This window comes from Hippopotamus amphibius, chromosome 16 (assembly GCF_030028045.1).
Source record: "Hippopotamus amphibius kiboko isolate mHipAmp2 chromosome 16, mHipAmp2.hap2, whole genome shotgun sequence".
NCBI classification, from domain to species: Eukaryota; Metazoa; Chordata; class Mammalia; order Artiodactyla; family Hippopotamidae; genus Hippopotamus; species Hippopotamus amphibius.
Genome location: NC_080201.1, coordinates 53083447 through 53110644, shown reverse-complemented (window position 1 = coordinate 53110644; position 27198 = coordinate 53083447). Strand labels below are relative to the sequence as shown.

General features: G+C 62.1%; 1 protein-coding gene across 11 annotated transcripts; it reads left to right on the top strand.

Moving 5' to 3' along the window:
* The first annotated feature begins 391 nt into the window (after positions 1-391).
* On the top strand, positions 392-27136 carry CIC (capicua transcriptional repressor). 11 transcript variants are annotated; one of them, XM_057711777.1, is made up of 22 exons: positions 392-432; positions 515-878; positions 3618-6419; positions 18162-18311; positions 18399-18633; positions 18719-18848; positions 18944-19126; positions 19207-19372; positions 20213-20415; positions 20511-20736; positions 21177-21280; positions 21542-22775; positions 22867-23054; positions 23434-23555; positions 23650-23816; positions 23918-24208; positions 24302-24627; positions 24894-25147; positions 25243-25397; positions 25477-25608; positions 25905-26036; positions 26142-27136. In XM_057711777.1, exons 3-22 carry the CDS (start codon positions 3629-3631, stop codon positions 26507-26509), a joined length of 7557 nt encoding a protein of 2518 aa, XP_057567760.1. In that variant the 5' UTR covers positions 392-432; positions 515-878; positions 3618-3628; the 3' UTR covers positions 26510-27136. The 11 variants fall into 11 exon arrangements, with proteins under 11 accessions (XP_057567760.1, XP_057567761.1, XP_057567762.1 ...); XM_057711778.1 differs by lacking the exon at positions 515-878 and having other exon boundaries at positions 399-432; XM_057711779.1 differs by lacking the exon at positions 392-432 and having other exon boundaries at positions 469-878.
* The last annotated feature ends 62 nt before the right edge of the window (positions 27137-27198 follow it).

Sequence of the window (27198 nt, the reverse complement as noted above, 5' to 3'; positions counted from 1 at the left end):
TGGCCTGTCCCAGGGCCACCAAGCCCCAGGCCACGCGCGTAGACTACTCTGCGGCGCGCGCCACCCCTCAAGCGCTCGTTCTCTCCCCTCCCGATGGCAACAGGGCTTTCCGCGGGGCCGCGCCAGACTTTCCGAGACTGTTGATTGGTTGTTGTCCCGGCCACCGGCAGCCAATCAAGCGGGGGAAAGGTGACATCACTTATTCTCCCCCCCTCCCCCCTCAAACTTCCCTACTCCCGGCTACCGGCAGCAACAACCACGTGGGGGAGGGGTAAGAGAGTAGAACCCGGTGAGGTCATTGCACCGCCCCGACCGCTGCTGATTGGCTGCGGGGCTCGCGGGTGGCGGTTGGCTGCTCCTCGCACCTCCCCCTTGTGCCGCTACCGCCGCCACTGAGAGGAGCCAGCAGCGACGCCAGAGCCGGGAATCCGGGTGAGTCGGGGCCCTGGGTCTAAGATGCTCCTGGCGTCAAGTGAGACTCACGAGGAACTGCCCTTTCGACTTTTTCTCCTAGCACGGGTTCTTCAGAGCTCCAGGCACTCTGTCACATGGGAGTTGTAGTCTGCCATGTACTGTCGACTATGGGCCGGACACGTAAGAAGACTACCATTCCCAGCAGGAATTGCGACTAGCCGGTCAACAAACGTTCAGGCCACGCCTTCTAAGCCTGCTCATTGGAGAGTCTGTCACTTAGCCCCGCCTTCTTGCATTTCATTGGCTACTGTCCCTTACAGAGGCTGGGTTCCGGCCTAGAGTGCAAGACGACTGGGTACTGTATTCGTCATTCTGCTCTAAGACGGACTACGATTGGTCAACGCTGGTGTCCATCACTTGTTGTAGGGCAGGACCCTAGGCTGATCAGGCGGTCGTAGGCTCAGGTTGGTGTCGGTCCCAGAGGGAGGCCGATCTTGGACTTTGGCCCCTCCCCCTAGCGCTGCCGGGTGGGCGCGATTGGTTGTGGTAAGCGTCGCTCGTCGTTGAGAGGCGGAGCCGACCAGACTCCGAATATCTATTGGTCTAGGATGGCGCCGGTCAGCGGGGTTGTGGCCGCTGATTGGCTGGCTGCTCCAGCTGTTGCAGGTCCATTCACCATTTTGTGTGTTGGAGTAAAAAAAAAAGGGAGAATCGAGAGGGAGAGCCGGAGGGGGGGCGGGGAGGGACCGGACCGGACCGAGTCGGGGCCACGGCCCCCCGCCCCGAAACCCCGCTGCTCCCGAGGTGAGGGGCGGGGCTAGGGTTGACACGGGCAGGGGAGATTTGGGGTGCTGGGGGCCGAGAGGGGACAGGTGGCAGGGACGGGGAGGGGGTACAGGGGAAAAGGGGTGAGTGGGGTGGTGGGAAGGGGGGACAGAGTGGAGGAAGTGGTGGGGAGGAGGAGTGAGAGAAAAAGGGTGACAAGGAGGGGGTGGTGGGCAGAGAATGGGTAACAGGAATGGAGGGGTGACAGGACTAGATCAGGGTGACAGGGAGAGGGAGGGGACAGAGTTGGAGCGGGTGACAAGGAGAGGTGATGGGGAGAGAAGGTGACAGGTCCAGAGATGGCTGACATGAGAGTGACTGGGAGGAGGTGGTGACAGAGACAGATGAGGGTGACAAGGAGGGGGTGCCTGAGGAGGGGGCCTAGGGCCTGTGAAGAGAGACATAGAGATGGTGACAGGATGGGAGAGAGAGTGGCAGAGAAGCTGGTGCCAGGAGGCCTGATAGGAAACAGAGGACATGAGACCCTGAAAAGCCTGGACCAGCCTGGGCCAGCATGGGCTTCAGGAGTTGCTGCTCAGATTCTGAGGGAGGTGAGGGCCCACAGGGCCTTGGGTGGGAGTTATCCAGAGAGGAGTGGACAGGAAGAGAGTAGGCCCCAGGGGAAAGAAAGAGGCTTGGCTTCTGGTGTGGAGAGGCTGGGTCAGGCAGCAGGGTCCAGGGGTGCCAGGCAGTGTGGTTGTAGGCCCTGGGTGGGGTATGCAAAGGTTTGTGTTGGGCCCGGTCTCAGTGCCCAGGATGGTGGCCCAGCGGGTCAGTGGGGAGAAGGTGGTGGTGGCTGCCCAACTCCCGGGTACTTGGGGACTATGAGAAGCCCCAGGCCCTCCAGTCTCTGCCTCCGAGGACCCCAGGATTGGCTCAGAGAAGGGACAGCCTGGGACTGCAGGATCCTAAGGAGCAGCAGGCCCCAGGTGGGAGAGCATGAGGTCAGGGCTGCTGTGGGAGCCTGCAGACTGAGTCAGGGGTGCCTTTGATTGTGTTTGGCTTATGGTCCTGGATCCCCCAACCCTCCCAGAGGCCCCCTTTTTGGCCTCTCAGGTTCTCTTAGTCACTTCAGAGTAAAGTTTTTTCCCTTCTCTTTTCTCAGGGCAGCTTGAAAGGGGGCGGGCAGTAATGACTGTTCAGGAAGTGGGTGAGGTTGGCCTGCTGGGCTTGTCCTGCTTTCTTTGACCTTTTCCCACTTACCCCCACCTGGAGTCCGAGGGCATATATGGGGGCTGGGGGGTCCAGTCGGCTCAGCCACCGTGCCAGAGCCAGCCCAGTCAGGGCCGGGATGCAAGCAGGCCAGAGGGAGGGTGGCTGGGCTTTCGGTTATCATGCTGGGTGCTGTGGGGGGAGGGGCAGGCTCCCATACAGTGGGACAGTGAAACCCTGGGGTGTAGCTTTGTGTCCCACTGTGTGATGACGTGTGTGTGCCGTGTGTGTGTGTGTGCGCGTGCGTGTGTGTGTGTGCGCGCTTATGCACGGCCCTGTGGTAGCACTGGGTATGAGCTCTTGCCCCAGACGTGCCCCTGCCTGTTCCCTGCCGGGATCTGGGGAGATGGCTATACCTGGCAGGCCTGGGGTGCGGAGCAGAGTGGGCAGCTGTCCCTCGGGACGCCCAGCTGCCCACTCCTTCCCACAGTGCCTGGCCATGCCAGGCTGCCCGGGGCGGGGTGGGGGGGGGGGAGTGTAGAGGGAGGCTCACATCGCAGCCCAGTCACCTCCCTTTCTGTGCCTGTGCCTGTGTGTGTGAGTGAGTGCGTGTGCTCTCTGGACAGTGACCGTGCAAGGAAGCGTGCCCTCTGGATCATGTGACAGGCGGCACACTGAAATGGTTAGGAGCACAGACTCTGGAGCCAGGTTGCCTGGGTTCAGATCTTAACTCTGCCATTTCCTAGCTGCATGAATTTGGACAAGTTGCTTGATCTCTCTGTGTTCCAGTTTCCTCAAGTGTAAATGGGGCTGATAGTAGCATCTGGCTCTTAGGGCTGTTGTGAGGATGAGACGGGTTAATAAAGGCAAGTTCAGCCCAGGGCTCGGCCCAAAGTGAGTGCTCCACAGGCAGGAGCTGTTCCTGCTTCTCGTGTCCCCTTGGGGCAGTCAGAGTGCGTGCACGCACCTACTGTCCTCTGCAGAGGAAGCAGACTATGTGAGGGTCCCCAAGGAAGCAGGGTGTATAGCTCAGGGGACATGGGTGCCCGTCTGTGTCTGGGTGCTGGCCAGGGGCCCACATGAGTTGAAGACAGCCAGGAAGGAGACCTTGGGGACCATGGAGTTGAGGCAGTGGCCTTAGCAAGTAGGAAGTCTTGGGGCACACTGGGTCTTGGGGTGTTCCTGAGTTGCTTCCAACGATCCCTGTCTGTCCTCTCACCCTGCAGGTGGACACAAGATGAAACCAATGAAGAAGGCGTGTGCCGGCCTCCCAGGTTCTGGCGGCGGTGGTAGGTCCCCACCAGCCACCAGGGCCAAGGCCCTGAGGCGGCGAGGGGCTGGGGAGGGGGACAAGCCAGAGGAGGAAGACGATGAGGCGCAGCAGCAGCAGCCGGGGCCAGAAGAGGCTGAGGAGGGTGAGGAGGAGGAGGCTGAGCAGGGCCCTGGGGCTGAAGGGCTGCCCCCAGAGCTGCACCCCGACGACCCGGCCCCAGGCCCAGCCGAGGAACCCAAAGTGGAGGGGGAGGCAGGCCGCTGGGAGCCCTCCCTCAGCCGAAAGACGGCCACGTTCAAGTCACGAGCGCCCAAGAAGAAGTATGTGGAGGAGCATGGGGCTGGCAGTGGCGGCAGTGGGGTGGCTGGTGCCCCTGAAGAGCGGGCACGGACCCCCGAGGAGGCGGGAGCCCTGGGGGGGCCTCCACGGCCACCCACCTCCACCCGCTCCTCCTCCACCGACACAGCCAGCGAGCACTCAGCCGACCTGGAAGATGAGCCAGCCGAAGCTTGTGGTTTAGGCCCCTGGCCCCCTGGCAGCACCAGTGGTGGCTATGACTTGCGGCAGCTGCGGTCCCAGCGAGTGCTGGCTCGGCGTGGGGACGGGCTCTTCCTGCCGGCTGTGGTGCGCCAGGTGCGCCGAAGCCAGGACCTGGGTGTGCAGTTCCCTGGGGACCGGGCCCTGACTTTCTACGAAGGGGCACCTGGTGGTGGCGTGGATGTGGTTTTGGATGCCACACCACCGCCAGGCGCGCTGGTGGTGGGCACAGCGGTCTGTACCTGTGTAGAGCCCGGTGTGGCCGCCTACCGTGAGGGTGTGGTGGTAGAGGTGGCCACCAAGCCAGCTGCCTACAAGGTCCGCTTCAGTCCAGGCCCAAGCTCCCAGCTGGGCCCAGCAGCCACCCTACCGCAGCCACCGCAGCCAGCACACCGAGACCCCGAGGAGGCGGTGTGGGTGGCCCGCTCCAGCCTGCGCCTGCTGCGGCCCCCCTGGGAGCCCGAAGCCCTGCTGAGGAAGCCCCCAGCGGGCCCTGAGGAGGAGCAGGTCGAGCCGGGGGCCTCCCTTCCCCACTGCCCTGCTGCCCTGGACCCCAAGCAGCCTGAGGATGCTGAGGTCTCCAAGATCAGCTTTGGTGGCACCCTGGGGGCTTGTGAGGAGGGCGAGGAGAAGCACCCGCCAGCCCTGGGCACCCCGGCCCTGCTCCCACTGCCCCCGCCCCAGCTCCTGTCACCGCCACCCAAGTCCCCAGCCTTCGCAGGCCCAGGCCGCCCTGGCGAGCAGCCCTCACCCTGCCAGGAGGGGAGCCAGGGTGGCAGCCGGAGCAGCAGCGTGGCCTCTCTGGAGAAGGGGGCTGCGCCAGCTGCCCGGGCCCGCACGCCGCTGACAGCAGCCCAGCAGAAATACAAGAAGGGCGACGTGGTGTGCACACCCAATGGAATTCGAAAGAAATTCAACGGCAAGCAGTGGCGACGGCTGTGCTCGAGAGATGGCTGCATGAAGGAGTCGCAGCGGCGGGGCTACTGCTCCCGCCACCTGTCCATGCGAACCAAGGAGATGGAGGGCCTGGCGGACAGTGGCCCAGGTGGGGCTGGGCGGCCGGCTGGCGTGGCGGCCCGTGAGGGCAGCACCGAGTTCGACTGGGGTGATGAGACGTCTCGGGACAGTGAGGCCAGCAGCGTGGCAGCCCGCGGAGACTCACGTCCACGCCTAGTGGCCCCTGCTGACCTGTCACGCTTTGAGTTCGATGAGTGTGAAGCAGCTGTGATGCTGGTGTCACTGGGCAGCTCTCGCTCCGGCACACCCTCCTTCTCCCCCGTCTCTACGCAGTCACCTTTCTCACCAGCCCCGTCACCCTCACCCTCACCGCTCTTCGGCTTCCGCCCTGCCAACTTCAGCCCCATCAATGCCTCGCCGGTCATCCAACGCACTGCCGTTCGCAGTCGCCACCTGAGTGCCAGCACCCCTAAGGCAGGCGTGCTGACACCACCCGACCTGGGCCCCCACCCACCGCCACCTGCCCCCCGAGAGCGCCATTCCTCTGGCATCCTACCCACCTTCCAGACCAACCTGACCTTTACTGTGCCCATCAGCCCTGGGCGACGGAAGACAGAGCTGCTGCCGCACCCAGGGGCATTGGGGGCCCCTGGTGCAGCAGGGGGAGGAACCGCCCCAGACTTCCCCAAGAGCGACAGCTTAGACTCTGGTGTGGATTCAGTGTCCCACACACCTACACCCTCCACGCCGGCTGGCTTCCGTGCTGTGTCGCCCGCCGTGCCCTTCTCCCGCTCCCGCCAGCCCTCGCCGTTGCTGCTGTTGCCCCCACCTGCCGGCCTGACCTCGGATCCTGGGCCCTCCGTGCGCAGGGTGCCCGCTGTGCAGCGGGACTCACCCGTCATTGTCCGCAACCCCGACGTGCCGCTGCCCTCCAAATTCCCTGGGGAGGTGGGCACTGGCAGTGAGGCACGGGCCGGGGGACCTGGGCGGGGCTGCCGAGAGACCCCAGTGCCCCCCGGGGTGGCCAGTGGGAAGCCTGGCCTGCCCCCACCTCTGCCGGCCCCTGTGCCCATCACTGTGCCTCCAGCCGCGCCGACTGCTGTGGCCCAGCCGATGCCCACCTTTGGCCTGGCTTCCTCGCCCTTCCAGCCAGTGGCCTTCCACCCCTCACCCGCTGCCCTGTTGCCCGTCCTGGTGCCCAGCAGCTACACCAGCCATCCTGCCCCCAAAAAAGAAGTCATCATGGGCCGGCCTGGGACAGGTAAGAGGTTCAGGTGGATGGGCTGGGTGAGGGCTCATTTTGCATAGGGCCACTTGTGACAAGAGAGGTGAGCTCCTCACCTCGGGAGGGATTCAAGGGGAGGCTGGCCTCCTGTCTGCACAGATGTTCTGCTGGGAATTCACGTGTCAGGTAAGGGTGTGGATTTTCTTTTTTTTTTTTGGCCGCACCATGCGGCATGCGGGATCTTAGTTCCCTGATCAAACCCGTGTCCCCTGCAGTGGAAGCGTGGTTCTTAACCACAGGACCGCCAAAATTCCCAGGAGTGGACTTTGAAGGTTCAGTGCAGTGTTTCCAGAGACCTCCTGCTGGGAATGCACTCTCAAAGGACCCATCAGTTAGCAAACCTTCCCTGAGTGCAGGCTCAAAGCCAGGCCCCCAGGGAGCTGATGGGGTGACAGAGATGATAATTGTGATGACAACTCCCATGTCTGGAGGACTGGCAGGGGCATCACCGTGATAAGCACTGGGAGGGGGTTATCTTACCCAACCTTCACATCCACCCCTTAACGTGGCACTCACGACATACTGGACCCTGCCTTGATTATGCTCATTTAGAGGAAACTGGGAATTTCCTGGTGGTCCAATGGTCAGTGGTGGGGACTCTGTGCTTCTACTGCAGGGATCCCGGTTTGATCCCCGACCGGGGAACTGAGATCCCACAAGCCACATGGTGCAGCCAAAAAAAAAAAAAAAAACTGGAGGAAGCTGAGGTCAGGTTAGTAACTTGGCCAGGGTCACATGGCTAGTAAATCCTGGAGCCAGCCTTCAAACCCAGGTGGGCTGGCTCGTGACCACTTGGCCATAGTCCTGGGTTACAGATGGGAAGACTGAGGCTCTATCGGGTCCTTCTGCCAGGTGGTGGCAGGACCAGAACTGGAGCCTTCATCTTCACTGCCGCACCTGGTAAATAGCAGCGCTGCACCTGGTAAATAGGTGTGGTCAGTGCCATGGCGGGGAGCTGGGAGTGTGGTGGGCAGGCTTCCAGGTGTGAACCTAGTCTGGCTGCCCTCAGGACAGGGCGTGTAAGCCAAGAGTGGAAGGATGAGTCCGAACCGGCAACCATGGAACAGAAGAACCTCCTAGGAGGCTGATGGAAAGGCTCTGAGGCCAGGAGGAGCACAGCTAAGGACAGCCAGTGTGGCTAGAGGGCTGAGGCCAGGGGTGGGGGCAGTGGCATTTCTGAGTTGGTGCTGGAGAGCCAGCTGGCCTGGGCCTTGTCAGAGCAACTTTCCCGGAGGGTGACAGACCCGTCACCAGCCCCTTCCCTAGCATCTTTTTCTTATTTACTTAATAATTCACTGTTGACTGAGGGCCCCCCTCTGTGCCTGGCCCTGTGCTGGCTGATGCTAAGGATACAGCCCTGTCCTCACAGGGCTCAAGGTCCTTGGAGTAGACAGACTTGTCCCCAGATAGTAGCTGTCCAGAGTGGTCAGGGCTGCTGCGATGGAGGAAGCCCAGGAGGCCATGGGAAGTCAAGGAGGGCTTCTTGGAGAAGGGGCCAGTGAGACCTGAAGAGTGTGCAGGAGGGAGCCTGGCAAGGCCAGCAGGAGGACCTTCAGGCAGAGGGAAGAGTTTGTGCAAAGACCTTGAGGCGAAAGCAAGAATTTGAAGGAAGTTGAATCTATAAAGTCAAGGGCTCTGGACAGTGGGTGAGTGTCGGGATGTGTAGCTGTATTGGTGAGCAGTACATCAAGGGTCAGAGCATAGAGGGTACTGAGGGAGCCATGGAAGGTTTTGAGCCAATCCAACCACCGCTGTACCACAGAGGGTGAGTTCCAGCCCCTGAGACCAGAGGCAGGGAGACCAGGGAGGAAGGAGGCTGGGCTGTGGATCTGGGTAGGAGCCTCTGTGTCTTGGGCTGGGGCAAAGACCCAGGTAGGAAGGGGCCCAGGCCCAGCCCTCACTGAGCTCCAGCCCATACCCAGGGCAGAGGGACCCAAGGACTATGCTTGCCCCTCAAGCTCATATACTGAGGTTGTGAACTGTTTTTTGCCCTGCCCCCGACATTTTTTACATTTGTTATTGTAGTTGATATGAGCAAAATTCCACAGAGTGAGCACAGCAGGGATTTCTATCCTCAGGCAGATGAAGAAGCTGAAGCTGAAGGACTCCAAGCATCCCCCTCAGCCCCCACCCCCTGCATGCCTACAGCCCCCAACATCGCCCTCGTACATAGCATCGGTCAGTCATGACCCTCACTGCTGCCGTGTGGGGAGGGATGGCATTTATGCAGGTGACCTGAGACCTACCAGGGTGGTCCAGCAGGGGTTCCTGCCACCGTTTTCCAGAGGAGGAAAATTGAGGCCCTGACAGAAAAAGAGTCCTGATTAAGGTCACCCAGCCAGGGAGGGGCAGGACTGGGCCTCGATCGATCTCTAGCTCACAGGACTCTTCCTACTAGAAGTAACAGTAATAATAAAGTATTGAGTACCATCCATGCATGTGCCTGGTACACTGCTCAGTAAGCACTGACTGAGCCTTTACTCACTGAATCCTCACAGCCACCCCGGAGGTCAGCAGGATTATCAGTTCCAGTAGACAGAAGAGGAAACTGCAGCCCCAGAGGCAGTGACTTGCCTGAGGTCCCCCAGCTAGGAAGAGGGAGAGCCAGGACTTGAACCCAGGCTGTCTGGCTCCAGAGCCCAGGCTCTTAGTCACTCACAATTATAAGAACAATGACAGTAGTCCTCTTTATTGGATGTTTACCATGTACCCAGCCTCAGGCATAGGGCCATCTCATTGAAACCTCCTGATACTCTGAGATAGGGATTACCAGCCTTGTTGTCGAGGGGAGGGGGGGCACTGAGGTTCAGGGAGGGGAGGCCCCTTGCTGGCAGCCACCTGGTCGTCAGAACTTGTCCGGTGCTTGTCCTGGCCGTTCTGAGCAGCGCCTCCCTGACTACACCCATGCTGAGATATCCAGGCTGCCCTCAGGTTCCCAGCCAGCAGGCCCTTTTGTTCTTCTCTCAGAGGCCTCCATAAACCCTTGGGAGGTAGGTACCTTGGGGCCTTCTCCTTCTGAGGCCCAGATAGGGCAGACTGTGCCCAGCGGCACAGGGAGGCTATAGTCCTGGCCCCTTCTGCCCGCCCATGCCAGGGCCTGACCCTCCGTCAGGGCAGCAGGTGTGAGGGGGTGGCCCAGGGCAGCCTGCCTGCTTCTGCCCCCCGCCAGGCATTTGCTTCCGCTGGGGGACTTGCCGGAGCAGGCGGGCCGGCATTCTCCACATTCTGTGCATGGCCAGGCCAGCCAGCTGCCATTGCCACCTCCCTCTGACTCTTCCCTCCTGCTCCCCAGGAGAGGAAGCCGCCCCAGGGCCTGCAGCCCCGGCCCAGGAGGCCAGATGTCTCAGCCCTGCTCCTGGCATGGCCTCTCTTCCAGCTCCCAGCTTCTGCCTGGTTTCCCCATTTTGACAGGCAGTGCCCCTCCTCCTGGGCCTGTCTGCCTATTTGAGCCACTGTATGTCTATCTGTCCCTCCCTTGGGTTCCTATATCTGTCTCTGTCTAGGTCTCTATTTCTGGGCCTGAGTCTCTCTCTCTCTGGACTTCTGTCTTTCTGAGTCTTGCTCTCTTTGCCTTTCCTGGTTTGTACCTCCTTAGACATTAGTCCTTGTCTGAGCTTTCATTCCACCCTCTTTCTGGTTTGGTGCCCCCATCTTGGAATCCTGTCTCTGGTCCATCCTTGGCCTCTCCTCTGGCCCTCCTTCTCCCATTCTTTAGACACATGCTTCCCCTATCTTAGCCCCCACCCCAACTCTGTGTACATCAGGAACTCTGTGCCTTTAAGTCAGTGGATAGTTGCTAAGCACCAGGTCTCCTGCTGCCTTCTTGGGGAGTGTTGGGAGAATGTCTAGGCCTGGGAGCCCCCTTTTGTTCCTTGACAAATTAAATGCCCACTGCTGTCCCTGAAACCTGCTGAGGGGTGTCGGGAGCCATCCTGCAGACCCATCAACATCCAAGCACCTGTTCCCAAGACAGGCAGCAAGGCGGGGGCTTTGGGGCCAAGCTAGGAGATCCGGCTGTAGGGGAGCAGCAGGAAAGCAGTTCCTGTGCCCACCCACCTGCTCGAGGGCATGACCTAGATCACTCGTATCACCACCACCCCCATCGCGTTTCAGCAGACACTTCGGTACCAGCTCCATTTAACTGAGTCCCACGTGTAGTCCACCCCAACTGGTAGGACCTCAGAGACCAGGCAGCTTCCATCAACTATGCTTGGGTACGTCTAGGAAAATGAGGCCCAAAGAGGAGCTGAGGGTCCACTGACTCCCCAGATCCAGATTCTTCCCACGAGGATTTCCATTTTGTCTTAAACAGTGAACCCCTTCTCTTCCTCCAGAAGTCACTCTCATCCCTCTACCAGGTCCAGGCTGAGCAGCCCTGGGGTAAGCAGGCGGGTTAAGGCAGATGATGCAGGCACAGGCAAGGATGAGAGGAAGGAGGTACAGAGCCTGGGGAGGCCAGAGAGAGAGGCAACTCTGTGACTTAATGTGAGGCAGTGAGGGGGGTTCAGGTAGGCTTCTCATGGGAGTTGACATTTGAGCTGAAGCAGGAATGAGTGGATTTCAGGGTAGTGAAAGAAAGGGAAGGGCCATCTAGGCTTAGGCAGCCACAGGAGCAAAGGCCAGGAGGGGTGAAAGTGCATGACCTCTGAGTGGCCAGTTGAGGTTGGAGTGACACGAGCCTAGGCTTGGCAGAAGGGTGCCCAGGAGGACAGGTCCAGCCAGGCCACGCTTGAATGTCAGCCCGTGAAGAGCCAAGAGAGTTTAGACTAGAGGGAAAGGGTTGGATCAGGGTGTCAAAGATCCCTGGAAAGGAAGGAGACCTAGGCTGGGAAGAAGAGGATGATTTGCCGGAGAGAGGAGAGAAGAGGTTTCTTTGAGGTAGCGGGAGTGAGTCTTGGAGACTTCCTGGAAGAGCCCCCAGCGCCAGGCACTGCAAGGGGTCAGGCTGCCTCCTGGCGGCGGCGGGTGGCGGGGCTGCTGGCGCACGCATGCGTCGCGGCGTGGTGGTGTGTGTGGCCCGCAGCCCCCGGCGCCCCGGCATTAATGGCTCCATTAGTGGCCGGGAGGGAGGCGCATTAGCGGCGACGACGGCGTCTGGCTCCCATTACCACCGGCGGCAGCGGCTGCACCGCAGGCGGCTGGACCCTAGCCTGTCGCGCCGCTGCCTCCGCCCGCACCCGGTCCCCTGTTCCCGCTCCGCTTGGGGGCTTGGGCCAGGGAACCCCTGTCTCCCCATTTCGGTGGAAAAGCTGATTATGAAGCCAGGCCGACCCGGGCTCAAATCTTGACTGTACCGCCTGCTGACTGCAAGGTCCTACCCCCTCCTGAGCCTGTTTCTTGCGAAGCAGCCAGAGAAACAGGGTGCACCGGGGGCTTTGTGGATCCCGACCTGCACCTAGCGAGGGCCGCGCCCATTCCCGCGCCCCAGGGGGTAGGCCCGGGGCGTCGGGCCTCCAGCCTTCCCATTGGCCGCTGTCGCGCCCGCCACTGCCGATTGGCCGAGACCTGCTCCCCCCGTCCCTGCACCATTAACCCTTGCGCGGCCGCGGCCGCGGCCTCGGACTGGGGGGGGGGACCCTCCCCCAGCAGACAGTTCGCGTGCCAGCTGGCCCGCGCCCCGCCGCGGCCCGCGTGGGTGTCAGGCCGGCCGGGTGCCCGCCCGCCCTCCCGGGACAAAGCAGCTTTGTGGGGCCCGCCGGGGGCTGGCTGCGGCCCAGGCGGCGAGTGGAAAATCTCGTGAGCGCGGGGTTGGGGAGGAGAACGCAGGGCGGCGCCCCCTCCTCCGCCCAGACAGTGGCGCCTCCCTCAGCCCGCGCGCACCAGCCCTTCCAGCCCCGGCGCCTGCACACTCCCCCTCAACCCCCTTTTCTACCCCCAAATCTACATCCCGCTCTCCATCCTATCGCGCCCATCTCCCAATCCCTGGGGAGCCTCCCCCACACCTCTCGCTTGCCTCTCTTTCCCTTCTGGTCCCCGTGCCTACCCCAGCCCCACTCACACTGACTCACCCTGGCGCTATTTTTAGGCCCCCATCCCTCCCGAGCAGCACCAGCCCAATCCTCGGCTCGTTCCCCAGGCAACCCTGGCAGTCGCCGACGCCGCCCGGGGTGGGTGGGTGGGTGGGTGTGTATGTGGAGAGCGGGTGAGGGGAGCTGGGGACACTGGGGTGGTGAGCCGAGGCGGGGACCCGGGCCTGCAGAGCAGGGTGGGGAGCCGCAGGCGGCAGGGCGCGGTGCCTCTCGGGCTCAATAAACGGGGGCCCGTGAGTTCAGAGCATGTCTGCCTGTCCCTCAGTCTGTCAGCATCCCTGGCTGTGCGCCCCAGGCCTCTGGGCAGGCCTCAGCCTGTGCCACCCTGGGTGGCAGTTGCTGTCTCTCTCTGGGCTCCCTGTCCCCAGGCTGGGGTGGGGTGGTGCTGTGGGGACTGTTTGAGGCCAAACCTTTTGTGGAGTTGGTTATGGGGTGGTGCAGGGGGTGGCCGCATCAGATTTCGGCCTAGTACCTGCTTTGAGAGAAGGATGGCGATGCACCCGCTCTCAGATGGGGCCTGGGACCCTGGTTTGGGGAACCTCCCCAGACTTTTCCAACTAGGGAGGCCCCACTTAGGGTTGGGGATGGCTGGAGAGATGGAGCTGCCTGGGGACAGGACCTGCTCCCTCTTCTCCACTCCTAGTCACCCCCACCCAGGGTTCCTCCATTCTGAACAATGGAAGCTAAGTATAGGGCTGGCCCAGTGCCCGGGGCAGGGGGGCCCTTCCCGCCCGGATTTCAGCCCCTCCCTGCTAGGCTGGGCCCCCACTTGGCTGTACCCTACCCTGTAAGGGGCCTCTTCCCATCCCTCCTATGTGGGCACTGTCTTCTACCAGATGTGCAGCCCTCCCAGATGTCTGGGGCCCTCTTTCCCTACTGTGCCAGGCTTAGCTCTTTTTCTCACCCAACAGAAGTGGGGGAGCTGGGGGTAGGATTCCTCTGAGCTCAGTCCCTGGGCTGCATTTCAGTGGGGAAGGGGTTAACTTGCCAGTAGGTGACTCACCGGTGGGGAGAGGAGGGGGCAGTGGTGGGGAGATAGAGCAGGCCACATTGATTTCAGCCTTGATTTCTGCTTCATATTGCAGTCCCTGGGGCAGTGAGGTAATGGAGGGTCTGAGTCTGGGGCTGCATAGGGAGGAGGGGGCAGTCACCTAATAGTCCCTCTGTTGGTCTCTCCAGGCTCACAGCCAAGTGTCTGGCCCTGCAGCCTCTGGAGGTCAGAGGGCTACAGACCTCCCCTTTCCCTTTGGGCTCAGGTTACCGGGTTTTTGCCCCCTCTTCATGCCTTCATCTCTGCCTGTAGGTGCAGAAGGCTGGGAAGAGGGTTTGTCTGTGCCTATCACAGACGCCACCTGTGTAGGAGCCCAGTCTTGGTCAGTCTGAGCCTGTGCAATCCTTACCTGCCCTGGTATGACAGGCCTCTGTCTTTACTGGATGTGGCCTCAGGGCTCCTCTTGGGTGATCCAAGGCCTCTGCCTCTCTGCCTGGTGGGCCTCAGACCTTGACTGAGTCTCTGTCTGTATCCCTCTGACCTTTCACCAGTCAGAGACCAGACGGAGACATTGGTTCACCAGTCTATCTGGTATCATTGTCTGAACATATTCCTAGACCTCTGTTGGGAGTCTCTGCCTGTGTCTACTCTGACGTTAAATTTTCAGTAGCGAAAGATCACTTGAGTTGGAGTGCTGGGCTGTTATGTCCTGGCTGCATGATCTTGCACAATTTATTCAGTTTCTCTGACCCTCATTTTCTCATCTGAACAACAGGCATAATAAAGTTCACTTCCCTAGTGGCTGTGAGGATTCAATGCGCAGGGTTATATATACAAGCTCCCAGCACATAGTAGCCCCAGTGTTAGTTTCCCTTCTTCCTCTTGGTCTTCTTCTGGAAACGGTGGCTCCCAGCCTAGAGTGGTGACCCCCTGCCTTACACTGTGAGGTGGAGGGTGCCAGGTGGCTGCTAAGTGTCAGGCAGGGTAGCTGAATGATGGTGAATGGCCCATGGCACTTTGTATACCTGATGCGCTAGGGTACTGAAGTTAGTGCCCACCAGGGTAAGTTTATATAGTGTGTGTGGTCAGTATGATGGCATTTGTGAGAGCTACCTGTGTTGGGGGTGGGGGGGGGGGTGTCAGGAAGGCCATATGAGTATGTGGTTGTGTTGGAGGGATGTAGGATGTGTGCAGTGGGCAAGCAGTAGCTGGATGTGTATGAGATAATTCTGCCTGTTTGATACGTTGTGTGTATGATGATTCACATGGGCTGGTGGATGTGTGATGAGGATATGCTTTGATGAAGCATGTATGACAGGTCATGTATGAAATGGATGACGTGAAGAGGATGGGTGAGAAATGAGTGTGTGTGATGGTGGGTGAGAGTAATGGACGGTTAGTGTGGGAGGTAGTACATTTATGTGAGCAGGTGTTCCAGGTGTTTGACTTCGTGTGTAAGTGTAAGACCGAGGGTACATGTGACTGAGATGTGTATGAGATAATGGGTGTGGTAGGAAAGTCTGCTATGAGGAGTGTGTGTGCGAGTTTGTGACTGCTGTTGTGAGAGTTGGAAAGGGCTCAGGCGTGGCTTGCCCAACCCTACACGCAGTTCATCTGCCCTGAGGGGCCGTGCGTGCCCAAGTGGGAGTGAGGGAGGTGGGCCGAGCCGCGCGTGAGCGTGTTCCTCGCGCGGACTGGACACACACAAGCACCACCCACCGCCCCGGGCCTCTGCAGCGCGGCGCCCCGAACCGCCCCCCTGGCTCGGTGCCTTTACTGCAGTGCGCCCTCCCTGCCGCCCTCCTCCCGCGGTCCCGCCCCGGGCCGGCTTGGGTCCAACCGGAGCCCGCCCCGCCCTGTTCTTATTTGCATATGACTGACGTTCCCCCGGGGCGGCCAATGGGGGCGGGCGCGGCGGGGCCTGACCCGCGCGCGGCGGCGACAGCCAATGGGCTCGCGCGCGGTGGGCCGGGCTTGCGCGGAAGGCCGCGGGGGAAGCGGGGAAGGGGCGGGAGGAGGTGCGGCGGGGGGAGGGGAACGCGTAGTAGTGGTGGGGCGGGGAGGCGGCGGTGGTTCGGCGCGGGGCTCGCTCGGAGCGCACGGACGCACGCACGCTCGTCCGTCTGCCCGCCCGGGGCCGGAGGCCGACCCGGCGCTGAGCCGCGGGCCCCAGGCCCGGAAAGGCGGGGCGCGGCGCCGGCAGCCGGGGCGCGCGGGGCCAGAGCCGTTACCCGCCGGAGCTGCGAGGGAGGGAGGGAGCGAGCCAGCGAACGGGGAAGGGAGGGGGCCGCCCCCGCGCACGCGCGCCGCGCCCCGCCCCACCTGCCCCGCCCGCCCGGCTCCGCGCGGGAGGAGGGAGAAGGAGGGGGCGGCGCCGATGGCCCCAGTGCCGCGCGCCCCGTGACGGCCCCCGCGCGCGCCGGGGGGCGGGGCGGGGCCGGCGCGCTCTGACCTCCCCCCGCCCCCCGGGCGGCGGGAGGCAGGCGGCGCTGTGCGCAGGCGCGTCCGGCGGAGACCCCCGCGTGGGGCGGCCGGAGGGGGGGCGGCGGGGGGGGGGGCATGCGGCGACGGCCTCCAGCTCCCCCCGGGCCCGAGCGGCGGCGGCCGAGGAGCCGGCGGCGGGCGGAACGGCGGCGGCCGCTGAGGAGGCGCGAGCCCCGGCCGGGCCCCCCCCGCGCCGGACCATGTACTCAGCCCACAGGCCCCTGGTGCCCGCGTCCAGCGCGGCCTCCCGTGGCCTCGGCATGTTCGGTCAGTAGCACCTGGGCCTCGAGACTGCAGGGGTCAAGGTGTCGGGGTGCTGAGTGCGGAGTGATGGTGATGGGGTTATAGTAAGAAAAAGGTGGAGGCAGAGTAGAGGGGAAAGTTACAGAGCTCGGCTGGGCCGAGTGGTTAGTGACGGCAGGTGGGAGTGTAGCGGAGTGACGGGAGTGCAGAGTGGGGAGGAGCCGGGGACAGCTGTGGTGTTTAGGTGTGTAGTGGAACATGTTGTCATGGGAGGTGAGGGGTGCAGAGTACCTGGCTTCGGGCATGGATTAGAATTGGAGCAGCTTGAGACCTTCTGGTCGTAGGTGTGTAAGAGTGAAGGGGAAGGGATTGGGGGCTGTGATTGAGTAGTGGGGCTAAGGACAGGTTCTTGGGAAGTGAGTGAGGCACTGTTTGCTCAGAACAGAGTGGTGTTTGTGGTTTGCTTTTCAGAGAGAGAGACCCAAGAACCTGGAGGGTAGTGCACTGGGGAGGAGTTCAGGGGGGACCGGACCAAAGGACTGTTCTCCCATTGTCTGCTGGGCCCCTTCTTTCCCACCCAGCAGAAGATGGAGGAGGCCTTGATGGGAAAGATCTTTGTGAAGAGAGGGACAGGTCTGGGTCTCTGAAGGCTGTTATGGGTTTGGAGGGCCCAGCAGGCTTTTGGGGCTCCAGTGCCCCAGTGGTAGGGGAGGGGATCTTCATAGTGTCTTGAGTCCTTTCCAGTGTTGGCTTCTTTGTTCCTCTCTTGTGGCCCTGATGTCTACTTTCTGTTTTGTCAGCACCTCAGTGCCTCACATAGGGGCCCCCCTGGGCCAGCCTTCTGAAGGCATGGTGGGGGGAGGGGGTTAGCCCAGGTCAGATTGATTTAGATCCGGGGCAGCCTGGAATGATAGGGATCAGGGCTAGGGCGTTTCCCTCCTCTCTTCATGGTCTTCCCCGAGCAGGGGCCTTCTCTGCTGGTTGCACTTCCCCCAGGGAGCTGGCAATGAGGGGGAAGCCCACTCCCAGCCTGGACCAGCCCCAGGAGTGCAGCCTAGGGCTGGTTCTCTTACCACCCAGCTCCTGGAGCAGAAGGTTGAACCTCTAGGATCAGCCCCCTGGTGAGGGAAGTACCTTCCTGTGCATATCCTCAAGGAAACACCTGGCACTGTTGTCTTGCCTGGGCAGTCTTATAACAATTCTGTTGTCTGTCCTATTGCCTGTGCTTTTTCTCCTGAAGAGTTTACCACGTCCTCCCATCTTTCTGGGCAAGGGGGCTGGACACTACACCAGAGATAAGCTCAGGGGTTTAGAATGAGGGAGGCTGGGAGGCCTCTACATGGGCAGTAGACTCTTTGAGGAGGAAGGAGTTGCTGGAGCCACCTGTGCCCAGCCCAAGAAGGTCAGGGCTGGCTTCCTGGGGTCTGTGGTAGGAGGAAGGAGGCAGGGGAAAAGGCCTGAGACCCCATGCCCTGTGGGTAGTGAAGGGGGGCGGTGGATTGGGCCATCTGCCTCAGGAAAAGAGAAAGGGAGCGTGCGGCCAAGGTGAGGGGCTCTGTCAGATGGCAACGTGGTGACAGGAATGTGGCGTGACTGGGGGAGGGTCTCCAGCCTTGCTCAGGTCTTGGGGCCTTGAGAGAGTGAGATGGCAAGCCACCATGGCCTGGTTTGCGACAGGCTTCAGTTGTTCCTCTGGCCTGGTCCCTGGTGGCAAGGCTGGTGGAGGTGGGGAGCGAGTGGGGTGTGAGGACTATTTCTCTGCTTCTGTTTTTCTTTCTTATAAATCTAGATATCTTTTAGGGAGGAGTTTTTCCTGAGTGTTGTCACATGCATGAGCCTAGGGGGCTCTGGGATTGGGGAAGGGGTTGTAAAGAAGGGGTGGCGCCACCTTGTCCAGGGTGGAAAGGAGTTTGAGTTGGGGATCAAGGCCAAGCTCTCCTGCTACACAGCTCAACTGATTCCTTCCCACAGTGTGGACGAACGTGGAACCTCGCTCTGTGGCCGTGTTCCCCTGGCACTCCTTAGTCCCCTTCCTGGCGCCCAGCCAGCCTGACCCCTCTGTGCAGCCAAGTGAGGCCCAACAACCTGCCAGCCACCAAGTGGCCTCCAGCCAGAGTAAAGGTGAGGGGTGGGAGGCTGTGGGAGGGCATGGGGATGGGGTCGAGATGGCCCAGGGACCTTCTGATCTGCCTGCCGCTCTGCCCCCAGAACCTGCTGAGTCGGCAGCTGTTGCTCACGAGCAGCCACCAGGCGGGACAGGGAATGCTGACCCTGGGCGGCCCCCTGGAGCCACATGCCCTGAGAGCCCAGGGCCCGGACCCCCCCACACTTTGGGGGTGGTGGAACCTGGAAAGGGCCCCCCTCCCAGCACGGAGGAGGAGGCCCCTGGTCCTCCAGGAGAGCCCCGGCTGGACAGTGAGACAGAGAGTGACCACGACGATGCGTGAGTGCCCTGCGTCTTGGTACTGGGGAGGAAGGGTGTGTGGCCAGAGACACGGCTCTCACTGTGCCTGCCGCAACCTCCACAGCTTCCTCTCCATCATGTCTCCTGAGATCCAGTTGCCCCTGCCGCCCGGGAAACGCCGGACCCAGTCCCTCAGTGCCCTGCCAAAGGAACGAGACTCATCTTCAGAGAAGGATGGACGCAGCCCCAACAAGGTGCCTCATCTGCACCCATCCCCAGCTCACCTTGTGGCCGCCCCAGCCCATCTCCCCAGTCCTAACCATCCTGCTTGGGCCTGTGTCTACTGCAGAGAGAGAAGGACCATATCCGGCGGCCCATGAATGCCTTCATGATCTTTAGCAAGCGGCACCGGGCCCTGGTCCACCAGCGTCACCCCAACCAGGACAACCGGACCGTCAGTAAGATCCTGGGCGAGTGGTGGTATGCCCTGGGGCCCAAGGAGAAGCAGAAGTACCACGACCTGGCTTTCCAGGTAACGCCACCGCCTCTTGGCTCCTTGGCTTCCTCTGGTAGGGTAGGTGAGTGAAGGGTCTTCCTGCCCTCTTCTGCCAGGTGAAAGAGGCCCACTTTAAGGCCCACCCAGACTGGAAGTGGTGCAACAAGGACCGGAAGAAGTCCAGCTCAGAGGCCAAGCCTGCAAGCCTGGGGCTGGCAGGAGGGCACAAGGAGCCGAGGGAGCGGAGCATGTCGGAGACAGGCACCGCCGCTGCCCCCGGAGGTTAGTGGGCCCCGTGGCTGTTGTGCCCCGCCGCCAGCCTCCCCTGTGCTTCTCACTCCCTTCCCAATAAGCTCCTCTCAGCTCTCTCTCTTTTACTTGAGGACCCTTACTCACAAAGGAACCGGCACTTATCTCGTGTGAAGGAGTCAGGGAGGCCTAAATAGGTCAAATTTCTGAACAGAATTCTCATTATCAAGAGCCGTATGCTGAGCATTTACTATGTGACAGGCACCGAGGAGAGTATCATCTCTAGTATTCAAAACTACGCTTGGTTTTCCAGATGAGGAAACCGAGGCTCAGAGAGGCAAAATCACTTGCTCGAAGTCACAAAAAACGAGCAAGTAGTAGAGCCTGAATTTAAACCCCAGCTTGCCTGGCTCTCAGGACCACAGTTGGAAGCTCCCCGGTGGCCGCTTCTGCTGACTGAGGGTGTTTAGTGTGCCCCGCACTGTTCTGAGGTGCTCCTCTGGAGTGACCTTGTGTGTTTGCGCTGACAACTTTGCGGGAGGAGATGTTCCTTTGTCTCTGAGATGAGGGTATAGAGGCTCAGACAGTCCAGTGGTTATTAGCTAGGCAACACCTCACGTACCTGTCTCCAGGCTTTCACGCTCTCAGAAAGGCTGCCTCTCAGGGAGCAATGGGCTTGCTCCTCGCAGCCCCAGAGGGCAGGAACCAGAGGGAAATGCTGGGCTGGTGGGTGGCATCTCTTTGCTGCCAGGTGGCCCAGGAAGTCCAGCCTGCTTCTGCTGAATTTCTAGAAATATCTGTGGATGGTTTGGTCGGCCTGGGTGCTGGGAGGAGGCTTCTTGACTGCAACACTTTTTCTCTTCTGCCTGACAGTGTCCTCGGAGCTCCTGTCTGTCACAGCCCAGACGCTCTTGAGCTCAGACACCAAGGCTCCGGGGAGTGGCTCCTGTGGGGCTGAACGTCTGCACACAGTCGGCGGACCTGGCTCGGCCCGGCCCCGAGCCTTCTCCCACAGCGGGGTCCACAGCCTGGATGGCGGGGAAGTAGACAGCCAGGCACTTCAGGAACTGACTCAGGTCTGGAGTGCAGGCCACGGGGGTAGTGGCGATGAGCAGGGAGGGCTACCCAAGGTGGTGGCACTCGCTGAACTCTCCCTGCACTTGTCCTGCAGATGGTGTCTGGCCCTGCATCCTATTCTGGCCCCAAACCTTCCACCCAGTATGGGACCCCAGGCCCCTTTGCAGCCCCCGGTGAGGGAGGCACTCTGGCGGCCAGTGGGCGGCCCCCACTGCTGCCCCCCCGGGCCTCCCGTGCCCAGCGTGCAGCCAGCGAGGACATGACCAGTGATGAGGAACGCATGGTCATCTGTGAGGAGGAAGGGGATGATGATGTCATTGGTAAGCAGTTGCAGGGCCCAGAATCCTATCCAGGGAGTGGCAGGCTAAGGTTTGGAGGGTGGGTGGAGATTTGGTCCAGGGCCCTTAGGCAGCTGCTTTTTCTTCCCTTCCACGTTTGTTTGTGATTGCGGGCATGTTCAGTTCAGGCTCTACTGAGTAAGCCCAGCCCTGCCCTCAAGAAGCCCCAGGCCAGACAGGAAGCTGGGAGGACACAGGCGTGGCTGGGCCATTGGTGCACAGTGTTAGGTGCTGTTACCAGTGTGCTCTTAGGGTTTGCTGGCGGGCAGGTGGGCACACCTGGGCTAAGGGCCAGCATTCCTGAGCAACACTTAGACTGCCGACTTGGGGCAGAGCTGAGGCCAGAGCCAGGCTCCAGACTGTCTCTCCTGGGCAGCCCTGCACCCACCCCTTTACCAGCACTGTTTCCTCTGCTCCTCCAGCTGACGATGGCTTCAGCACCACTGACATTGACCTCAAGTGCAAGGAGCGGGTGACCGACAGTGAGAGTGGAGACAGCTCTGGGGAGGACCCAGAGGGCAGCAAGGTGAGGGCTTGGGGCTTGCTGCTGTCCGGTCCCGCGTGTCCTGGGACAGGGGAGTGTTACTTCTCTGTACATTGACCGAGGGAGAGATTAAGGTGCAGAGAGGGCGAGCTGCTTGCTCCATGGGGAACCGGGTTGCAGCCTAGATGAGTGGAGGCCTTCAGCTGGCCTGGTTGCCAGGTGGGACAGGGAAGTGGGGGTGGGCAGGGTGTGGATATCCAGGCTGCCCTGACACCCTCGTGTCTCCCTTCTCCTTCCACTCAGGGTTTTGGCCGGAAGGTGTTCTCACCTGTGATCCGTTCCTCCTTTACTCACTGCCGACCATCGCTAGACCCTGAGCCCCCAGGGCCCCCAGATCCACCTGCAGGCTTTGGCAAAGGCTACGGGCCCACCCCATCCTCCTCCTCCTCCTCGCCTGCCTCCTCCTCAGCCTCCGCAGCCACCTCCTTCCCACTGGGCTCAGGGACCTTCAAGGCCCAGGAGTCAGGTCAGGGCAGCACAACAGGCCCCCTACGGCCCCCACCCCCTGGAACTGGGGGCCCAGCAACACCTTCTAAGGCCACCCGGTTTCTCCCCACGGATCCTGCCACCTTCCGGCGCAAGAGACCTGAAAGCGTGGGGGGCCTGGAGCCACCAGGCCCCTCAGTCATTGCGGCACCTCCCAGCGGGGGAGGAAGTGTCCTGCAGACACTGGTCTCGCCCTCAAACAAAGAGGAACGGGAGGGCAGCGGCGCTCGCGTGCCCTCGGCCCCAGCCCCATCGCTGGCCTATGGGGCCCCAGCAGCCCCCCTGTCCCGCCCGGCCGCCACCATGGTCACCAGTGTGGTGCGGCCTGTCAGCAGCACTCCTGTGCCCATCGCCTCTAAGCCTTTTCCCACTTCTGGCCGGGCAGAAGCGTCTCCAAGTGACACAGCTTGTGTCAGGACTGAGGCAGTCACTGGGTCCCGGGCACCTGGGGGCTCCCCGCTGGGTGTCAGCTTAGTGTATTCGGACAAGAAGTCGGGAGCAGCCACGTCAGCAGCCCCGCATCTGGTGGCTGGGCCCCTGCTAGGCACTGTGGGGAAGGCGCCTGCCACCGTCACCAACCTGCTGGTGGGCACCCCAGGCTATGGGCCCCCAGCACCCCCTGCTGTCCAGTTCATTGCTCAGGGGGGCCCTGGCAGTGGGGCGGCTGCGGGCTCAGGAGCAGGTGCTGGGAGTGGCCCAAATGGGCCAATGCCCCTGGGCATCCTGCAGCCCGGTCCCCTGGGCAAGGCTGGGGGAATCACCCAGGTGCAGTACATTCTGCCCACGCTGCCCCAGCAACTTCAAGTGGCGCCTGCCCCAGCACCAGCCCCTGGGACCAAGGCAGCGGCTCCTGGCGGCCCTGCACCCACCACCAGCATCCGCTTCACCCTCCCGCCCGGCACCTCCACCAACGGCAAAGTCCTGGCTGCCACCGCACCCACTCCTGGCATCCCCATCCTGCAGTCCGTACCCTCCGCCCCACCCCCCAAAGGTGAGGCCTGGGTTGGGCAGCTCAAGGAGAGGGGCCACAGGCCTATTCAGTTCCTTTGTAACCACCTGCTCTCTTGTCTCTCAACTTGCAGCCCAGTCAGTTTCTCCTGTGCAGGCCCCACCCCCGGGTGGCTCAGCCCAGCTGCTACCTGGGAAGGTACTGGTGCCCTTGGCCACCCCTAGCATGTCCGTGCGGGGAGGAGGGGCCGGCCAGCCACTGCCCCTGGTGAGCCCACCCTTCTCAGTACCTGTGCAGAACGGTGCTCAGCCACCCAGCAAGGTAAGGGCACCTCCGTGGTGGCCCCACCTGTCCCTCATTCTTCTCTTCCTGGGTGTTGGCCCCTTTGTCCCATGGCTTCTGTGTCTGCCTTTCTTTCAGTCTCCTTCTTCTCTCCCTTTTGGTCCCTGGGCCTCTGTCTTGCTTGCTGTCTTGCTCGATGTCTCTGTGCATCTGGATTCTGCCCGCAGTGTTTGCATCTTGTTCCTTCTCTGTGTCTCCTGTCTCTCTGTGTCTCCTGTCTCTCACTGTCATCTTCTCCTTTGTTTCTCCCTTCCCACCCCCATCCTGATTTCTGTGTTCTGTGTCTCTGCGGAGACCCCGCCTCCGAGGTCTTGGTCCTCCCCCAGCTCCCCTCAGCCCGTGGTGTCCTTGCCCACAGGTCATCCAGCTGACGCCGGTGCCTGTGAGTGCGCCCAGCGGCCTGGTGCCGCCCCCGAGCCCGGCCCCGCTCCCCGGCCCCACCTCACAGCCTCAGAAGGTCCTGCTGCCCTCCTCCACCAGGTAGGGGCAGTTGAGCCCTCATCTGGAAGTCAGGGCAGAGAAGTGGTTGGGTGGGGTCCGTTTGCCTACATCTCCTTTCCTCTCCTGGCTGCAGGATCACCTACGTGCAGTCAGCGGGAGGACATGCGCTGCCCCTGGGCACCAGTCCTGCGTCCAGTCAGCCTGGGACAGTGACGTCGTATGGACCCACGAGCTCAGTAGCCCTAGGCTTCACCTCGCTGGGGCCCAGCGGCCCCGCCTTTGTGCAGCCCCTGCTTTCAGGTGAGGGGTGGCCTGGCAGGCAGCTGGGGACCAAGGGTGGGGCTGAGGCAGCTCCCGCCCTAACTTGGTTCTCTGCCTCTCCTCTGTCTTTCTCTCTGTAGGCCAAGCCCCACTGCTGGCTCCTGGCCAGGTGGGCGTGTCGCCCGTGCCCAGTCCCCAGCTGCCTCCCACCTGTGCAGCCCCCACTGGTCCTGTCATCACAGCGTTTTACCCTGGGAGCCCTGTACCCACTTCCTCAGCACCCCTGGCCCAGCCATCCCAGGCTCCCCCAGGCCTGGTCTACACTGTGGCCACCAGCGCCACCCAACCTGCTGCCACCATCCTGCCCAAGGGCCCACCGGCCCCTGCTACGGCCACCCCAGCCCCTACCAGCCCTTTCCCTAGTGCCACAGGTGGGTGTTGGGCCAACTGAGGGCGGGGTGAGTGGGGAGACCCAGGGGATGGGCTCCAGTCAGGGCTGGCTCAGCAAATACTCTCTTTACCAGCAGGCTCCATGACTTACAGTTTAGTGGCCCCCAAGGCCCAGCGGCCCACACCCAAGGCCCCCCAGAAAGTGAAGGCGGCCATCGCCAGCATTCCCGTGGGCTCCTTTGAGGCAAGTGCCCCTGGGCGGCCAGGCCCTGCACCCCGGCAGCCGTTGGAGCCTGGCCCGGCCCGTGAGCCCCCTGCATCTGAGTCAGAGCTTGAGGGGCGGCCGACGACACCAGCCCCTCTGTTGCCCCCGGAGACTTGGGCTCCCCCGGCCCGGAGCAGTCCCCCGCCGCCCCCGCCTGCTGAGGAGCGGACCAGTGCCAAGGGCCCTGAGACCATGGTGAGTGCTCAGCAGGCCTGGGGGTTCCCTGCTGCCTGGCTCTGCCCCTCGGCCCCCGTCTGCTCTTCGGTCCCACGTCTCTTCCGCCCCTATCGGAGCCGTGCCCTTGTGGGTCCTTCTCTGTCCTGCTGCTTGTCTGCCTGCATGACTGGGTCTTCCCCACGGCTCTGTGTCTCAGTGGTCAGTATTCATCTTTTGTGTTTCTGGGTCTTGCCCCGGTGAGTCTGAACCCAGTGTTCTCCATCTCCCTGCCCTCCTCATCCCAGGCCAGCAAATTCCCCAGCTCATCTTCAGACTGGCGCGTCCCCGGGATGGGCCTGGAAAGCCGAGGGGAGCCTCCCACCCCTCCCAGCCCAGCCCCGGCTCCAGCCCCAGCCCCTGGCAGCGGCGGCGGCGGCAGTGAGGGCAGCAGTGGGAGGGCAGCCGGGGACACCCCTGAGCGCAAGGAGGCGGCTAGTGCCGGCAAGAAGGTGAAGGTGCGGCCCCCGCCCCTGAAGAAGACCTTTGACTCTGTGGACAAGTGAGCATGGGCTGGGGGGCTCGGAGTGTGTGGGTTGGTGGCAGAGGGGGCAGCTGCAGGCTGGGGCAGAGGAGGTGACCCTGCCCGCTCTCCAGCAGGGTCCTGTCGGAGGTGGACTTCGAAGAGCGCTTTGCTGAGCTGCCTGAGTTTCGGCCTGAGGAGGTGTTGCCCTCGCCTACCCTGCAGTCTCTGGCCACCTCACCCCGGGCCATCCTGGGCTCCTACCGCAAGAAGAGGAAGAACTCCACTGGTAGGCGCGCGCAAGGCACCCAGGGTAGGTGGGGGACAGATTGGGGCCATCTCTGCTGAGCCTGCTTCTGTTTGACCAGACCTGGACTCAGCCCCCGAGGACCCCACCTCGCCCAAGCGCAAGATGAGGAGACGCTCCAGTTGCAGCTCGGAGCCCAACACCCCCAAGAGTGCCAAGTGCGAGGGCGACATCTTCACCTTTGACCGTACAGGTGCCGGTGTGGTGGCAGGCAGAGCTGTGGGGGTCCTAGGGCCTCCAAGAGGGGTAGGGGGTCTCAGGAACAGGGTTAAAGACGGGAGGGGTGGGGTGGCTGTCGCTGAGAGGAAGGACAGCCGTCAGGCGTGGGTTCTGGGGTTCAGCAGGCCCCCTTCTCTGCCACATGACCTTGGGCGGGTCCCCTTCCTAAAGCGCACTGTGAAGGGGCATTCACTGCGGGCTGAGTGGACCCTCGCACGGTGGAGGGCCAGGCTGCGGCCAGGGCGTGACCGCCCCCTGTGCTGCTCCCAGGTGCAGAAGCGGAGGACGTGCTTGGGGAGCTGGAGTACGAGAAGGTGCCGTACTCGTCGCTGCGGCGCACCCTGGACCAGCGCCGGGCCCTGGTCATGCAGCTCTTCCAGGACCATGGCTTCTTCCCATCAGGTGAGCAGGTCTTGCAGTCTTTGGGGGCACTTGTAGGGGGCCTACCCACTCATCTCACCCTGCCCTTCCCACCCCGCCCCCCGCCCCCCACCCTTCTGTCCACAGCCCAGGCCACGGCAGCCTTCCAGGCCCGCTACGCAGACATCTTCCCCTCTAAGGTCTGTCTGCAGCTGAAGATCCGTGAGGTGCGCCAGAAGATCATGCAGGCGGCCACTCCCACAGAGCAGCCCCCGGGAGCTGAGGCCCCACTCCCTGGACCGCCCCCCACTGGCACTGCTGCTGCCCCTGTCCCCACTCCCAGCCCTGCTGGGGGCCCTGATCCCACCTCACCTGGCTCGGACTCTGGCACGGCTCCGGCTGCCCCGCCGCTGCCTCCGCCCCCAGAGCCGGGGCCCGGACAGCCTGGCTGGGAGGGGCCCCCCCAGCCCTCACCGCCTCCCTCAGGTCCCTCCACAGCTGCCACAGGCAGGTGAGGGGCTCCTGAGAAGACCCCAGACCCACCGTACCCCCCGTCGGGACATGGACAGTATGTAGGTGGCAGGAATGGCGGGGCAGGATGGTTACCTCCTCCCCAATATAAAGCCATTTCGTCCTTTCCGGCTTGGGGCGGAATGAGGCCTGCTCCTCTTGTCTATCCCCCCTCTCCCCACAGCTCCCTCCCTGTGACGGGGGGCAGCTGAGGGGAAGCAGGGGGCACAGTCTCCCTCCACCGAGCCCTTGTACACAACCTGGAGCGTGTTACCTTCAGACCTTTTCACTTGTACTTTATGCAAAATGGCTCGTGTGAGGGCTGCAAGCTGGAGGGTAGTGTGGGCCTTGGGCCACAGGGAGGTGCCTGTGGAGTAGGGGGAGTTCATGTACCCCTTTTTTCCCCAGAGGGGCTGGACTCAGGTTAGTTTGGGGGTGGGGGCTCCTGCACTTTGCCACAGGCATGGGGAGGGTTCTCTCCCCACCCCCTCTGCCCTCCCAACTTGGGTTGTACTTTCTAAGAAGGTGATTCCCCCCCACCCTTGTCCCCATTCCCTGAACAAAACATGTTGATCATGTGCAATATTTCTTACTGTGCTGAGAAGCCGCAATGACCGAGATTAAAGCTGTTTAACACACCTGTGTGGCTGCCCGCTCTAAAGGGAGAAGGGGTGTTGGTTGTACCAGTCTGGTC

Excerpts from the sequence above, each read along its gene's own strand:
- CIC (XM_057711772.1), top strand. The coding sequence starts at position 1,754 with ATGGGCTTCAGGAGTTGCTGCTCAGATTCTGAGGGAG. Across the intron at positions 18,849-18,943 it reads ATGGACGCAGCCCCAACAAG|AGAGAGAAGGACCATATCCG; the intron begins GTGCCTCATCTG and ends TGTCTACTGCAG. Across the intron at positions 24,628-24,893 it reads CCAAGGGCCCTGAGACCATG|GCCAGCAAATTCCCCAGCTC; the intron begins GTGAGTGCTCAG and ends TCCTCATCCCAG.